Source organism: Gossypium hirsutum, chromosome D13 (assembly GCF_007990345.1).
Source record: "Gossypium hirsutum isolate 1008001.06 chromosome D13, Gossypium_hirsutum_v2.1, whole genome shotgun sequence".
Lineage (NCBI taxonomy): Eukaryota > Viridiplantae > Streptophyta > Magnoliopsida > Malvales > Malvaceae > Gossypium > Gossypium hirsutum.
In genome coordinates this window covers 15,938,450-15,942,974 of record NC_053449.1, presented here as the reverse complement: position 1 = coordinate 15,942,974, position 4,525 = coordinate 15,938,450, and the positions used below count along the sequence as shown (strand labels likewise).

Here is a 4,525-nt window from a genome sequence, read left to right as displayed (position 1 = left end):
GGAACATTGCAATAAATAATTCTTTATTATTATAATTATTATTATAAACTCTTAATCATAGTTATGTAATTATCAAACATTGCAAATTCTATAAAAAAATTAACAAATAAATATATCCTATTTTAATAAATATATATGGTCAACTCATGCATTGTTTAGGGTAAGAAAACTAGTTAATATATATTATCATATCTATATTAATATATATTTAATAGTTTGAAGCAATTTACATAAAATAAATAGTTAAAAAAATTATTTTACTTTAAATTTTGATAGTTATAATATTTCATATTATTACATAGTTATAAATTTTATTGAGATTATATGTTTGATTAACATATTTTAAATATACTTTATGTTAATTTTAAGTTAGCATTTAAGTTTAAAATTAATAATTAGATTGACAAAAGACCTAATTGATATAATATTGATATTTTAAAAACTCAATTAAAATAGTTTGAAATTTAAAATAATTTAAATTTTGAATAACAATTTAGAGATATTTAATATAATTAACCTTAATATAAAATGTAATCTAATATAAAAAAAATAGGTTAAAATATTTTATCAATTCTTGTACTTTGATAAAATTAAAAATCAAGTTCTCTTACTTTTTTGTTTTTAAAATTCCAATTCAATCATTAATTTTGTTAGTATTTTTTTTTTGTCAAAATTTATTGACATATTAGTTAAGTTGCCTTCATATGACGTGATATATGTATGGTTGATGAAAAATAAGCATATTAAATTGAAAATTTATGATGGAAACTACCAGCAACGATAATGATTGGATTAGGATTCTTAAATTGAACAAGTAGGGATTGAATTTTTAACTTTTTAAAGTATAAGGACTAATATAAAATTTTGTAAAACTACAGGGACTAACAACATATTTTAACCAAATATATATTCTATAGCTAATAAGGAGCGGGTTCATCAGTTATACTCAAATTTGAAATTAGGATCAAAAGTCAAAATGGTTTTTTTTGTGTTTTCTAATTAACCCAATCCGGTCCTGTTAGACCGCTTTGTATAAAGAAAAGCCCTCGAACCGTGTCGTCTCTTCCCCCTATCTCCTATTTGCAGCCTCTTTCTCGATCCCTAAATTAACCTGAAAATCAATCTCCGATTTTCTCCCAATTTCTTTCTCTAATTTATAAATCACGTAAATATCTTTTCGATTCTTGTTCTTACCTTTCGATCGATCTCTCTTTCTATCCCAGCTGTTGATTTTACGCGTAACTAGGGTTAGGGCTCTTCAATCTCTTAGATCCCTTCGATCGAGCCTCTTTTTTCCCTCGATCTCTCATGGGTTTTGGTTTTTTCTTCGATTCGTGTTGATTTCCCTCCTTGATTTGGTCTAATTTTGTCCGATTGTTCGCGATTCGTTTTCCATTTAGGGCTTAAATTTGTTCGGTACTTTAGGGTTCGTTTTTATCTGGAATTCTTAGAGGGTTTTGGTGTTTTACGCCGCGGTGTTACCTTTTAGAGGGGTTTCTTGTCGTGATTTTGTTGTTTCCTTGGCGAATTCGTATTTTAGGGTTAGGGTTTTCTTGTCAATTTAGGGCTTCCCCTGGTAATCAAAATTAATTGGGGGGAAACGCGTCTTCCCGTAGTGAAATCAAATTTTGTGCATAATTAAGGGCTGCCCACATCTCAATTGAGAATTCTAAGGTTTTAATTGATCCCTGGCTTTTAGTGCCCTTTCTAGCAGACTAAAGCTTCAATTTAAGAAAATTTAAAGGTAATTGACTTTAATTATTTAAATTTACTCAAGTTTCTGTGTTTAATGTGTTAATTCTTGCTTTCATAAGTGACATTGTCAGTATATTACCCCTTTCAGCTCACCAAAGTAAGAGTAATTATTTTATAAGAGGTAGAATATATATGTTTTTAGTTATGCTTGTAGACTGAAATGGCACGTGCATTATAATTAATATTAATAGCACAGTTCTTCCCAGTAAGGTTATATTAAAATTTCTTGGTTAAATGAGTTCCGGCAAATGTTTATTGTTTAAGTTTCCTTGGACATAAACTTATTCTTGAAGTTGAAAGTATTATGTTATTGTCTTACTATGTTCCCCTGTGCATTGGCTGTTATGTTACTGACTTGTATCTCTATCTTTATTCTTTATTAAACTATTACTATTATACCTTCCGTTTATAATTAATTGTTTGTCCCACAGGTGGTAAATGGGATTTAAGCGGCCTTTTGATGATGAGGAGCTGCAGGAACTTCCTTTCCAGAATCCAAGACAGTTTGGCTATGATAACAAGCTGACTCGGTTTGCTGATACTACTCCCCATGGTAATAGTCCTCAAAAGCCTCATATTTCAGGTAAAGGGTGACTGTTATTGTTTTTATGTGAATGATTCATATTCTGCTGTATAGTTTTAATATTGATTTGATCTTTTCTGTTTGATACAGTAGAAGTTGAGGGTGGGTTTCATAAACACCAGTGGGATGAAGAATTTAAAAGTGATGCTCTTAATGATGTTGCTCATTTGGTTGACGAGGATTTTGAGACTAGTGCTCCGTTATCTTTGGTCACTAGCACTTCTAGTGAGGAAGATATAAGCACTGGTGTAACAGCAATTTCACCTGTTTCGTCTGAATATTTTGACTTCGACTTCCCACGAAGAACATTTTCTCCTGTTGAGGAGGACTATTATTTACTCTTGGATCGGTCTCCTCGAAAACAAGTTCCACTTGGGCCAAATCATCAAGCCAATGTTCCATCATGGGGTAGGCACATAAAGAATATTAAGTTTGCTCAGAATGAAGTGTCTAAAGCTGCAGATATTGACCATGAAGATATTAAGATGGGGACATGTATCATTCCATTGCCCGATTCAGATTTGTCTGCTAACAGCAGTGATAAAGTTGGTGCTGGAAGATTCGATTGTAGTTGCCTGGATAGGGGCTCTTTAAGATGTGTGCAACAGCATGTTACGGAGGCACGAAAACTACTACGAAAATCCCTTGGGCATGAAAAATTCGTGAAACTGGGGTTTTATAACATGGGAGAGGATGTAGCATATAAATGGAGTGAAGAAGATGAAGAGATCTTTCGTGAGGTTGTTTACACTAATCCTGTGTCATTGGGTAAGAAGTTTTGGAAGCACTTGTCTGTGGTTTTCCCATCACGATCTAAGAGAGAGATTGTCAGCTATTATTTCAATGTCTTCATCCTTCAGAGGCGAGCTGTTCAGAACAGATCCGGTAGTCTGGACATTGACAGTGATGATGATGAGTTGTGTGGAAATCAACCGTCTTATAAAGTTCAAGCTTTAGAGGAAGATGAAGACTCTGCAATTGAGTCTCTTGCTGATCTGGAAGATCATGCAAACCATGATGACAACAATGATGTGGAAGATGATAGTGGTGACTCTGATGGTGATAATTATGTTGGATATTATAGCAGTGCTGCAACAAGGGAGGATTATGGTATCAACCTTCCGTATAAAGGACCTGTTACAAAGTCATTTGATGAGAGCAGGTTCGATCCTGTTTTTCAACCAACGGACAAGGTTTTTGGAACTGTGGAGGATTTCAATGTACAAGAAGACTCATGTATGTCTTTTGAGTTTCAGCCAAACATGGTTGACTCTCATAGTCTTGTTGACACAAAGGCCAATTTGCATGCTGGTGGAATGAAAACTGAGATTAGTCGGTCTTTGCAGGGTAAACTAGATGATTCTAGTGAGCTGGTGAGCAATGTGTATTTATTGGATAATTATGATGCAAAAATCTGGGACACTAGGTATTCGACAACTTCAACGAAGGGCATCGATCTCCAGCCAACGGGCAACATTATTGAAGAGATTTTTGGACAAGATAACACCTGAGATAAGTGCAGATGCTCTTGAAAAGTCCAGAATCTTCTCAGTAAAGAAGGCTATGATTTTGGTTATTTAATTATTTATTTTTCTTTTATTTCCCCCTTGTAAATTCATCTACTAAATGCAATTTGCTTCAGCATGTTAAAAAGTGATCTTAATGAGATCTTTTTGCTTTTGTATATTGATAAAGTAGTGTTAAAAGTAACTCTAAAAGGCTGGTGATATCTTATATGAATTACCTTGCTCTTGCATTGATGAACTCATAACCAAACTGTATATGTGTCTGAGAGGCGTTGTCTGATCTGTTCTGTTCTTTTATCCTTATTTTCGATATAAAAGAAAAGTAAAGGCTGAATTTGGTTCATGTATTCATTATGTTCCCATCTGTAGTTTTGGTGACAGCTGGGTTGGGGGCAAAAGCATAACTAGCTCTGGTTTCCAGGTCCTTGTAATAGCATTGCGTGCTAAATGAGATGTCATTATGTCGACCAAGGCCGTCAAAAGTCATTAGTAGGAAAACAACAAATTTTGACAGTTGCTAGTCTTTTGATAATCATCTGTCCAACCAATATAATTATATACTCGTTCTTTTCAACCTGACTTCACTTTATTTGGCCTCATTATCAGTGGAATCATATTTGTCAAATTAGAGTTCGAAATTTAACATAGTTAATTCATTAAT

The 4,525-nt window shown here is 33.3% G+C and overlaps 1 protein-coding gene across 2 annotated transcripts; it reads left to right on the top strand.

Moving 5' to 3' along the window:
• Positions 1 to 960: 960 nt before the first annotated feature.
• LOC107920436 (uncharacterized) lies at positions 961 to 4,207 on the top strand. Of its 2 annotated transcripts, none has more exons than XM_016850165.2 (3): positions 961 to 1,744; positions 2,187 to 2,338; positions 2,429 to 4,207. In XM_016850165.2, exons 2-3 carry the CDS (start codon positions 2,194 to 2,196, stop codon positions 3,847 to 3,849), a joined length of 1,566 nt encoding a protein of 521 aa, XP_016705654.2. In that variant the 5' UTR covers positions 961 to 1,744; positions 2,187 to 2,193; the 3' UTR covers positions 3,850 to 4,207. The 2 variants fall into 2 exon arrangements, with proteins under 2 accessions (XP_016705654.2, XP_016705655.2); XM_016850166.2 differs by having other exon boundaries at positions 1,031 to 1,744; positions 2,432 to 4,207.
• The last annotated feature ends 318 nt before the right edge of the window (positions 4,208 to 4,525 follow it).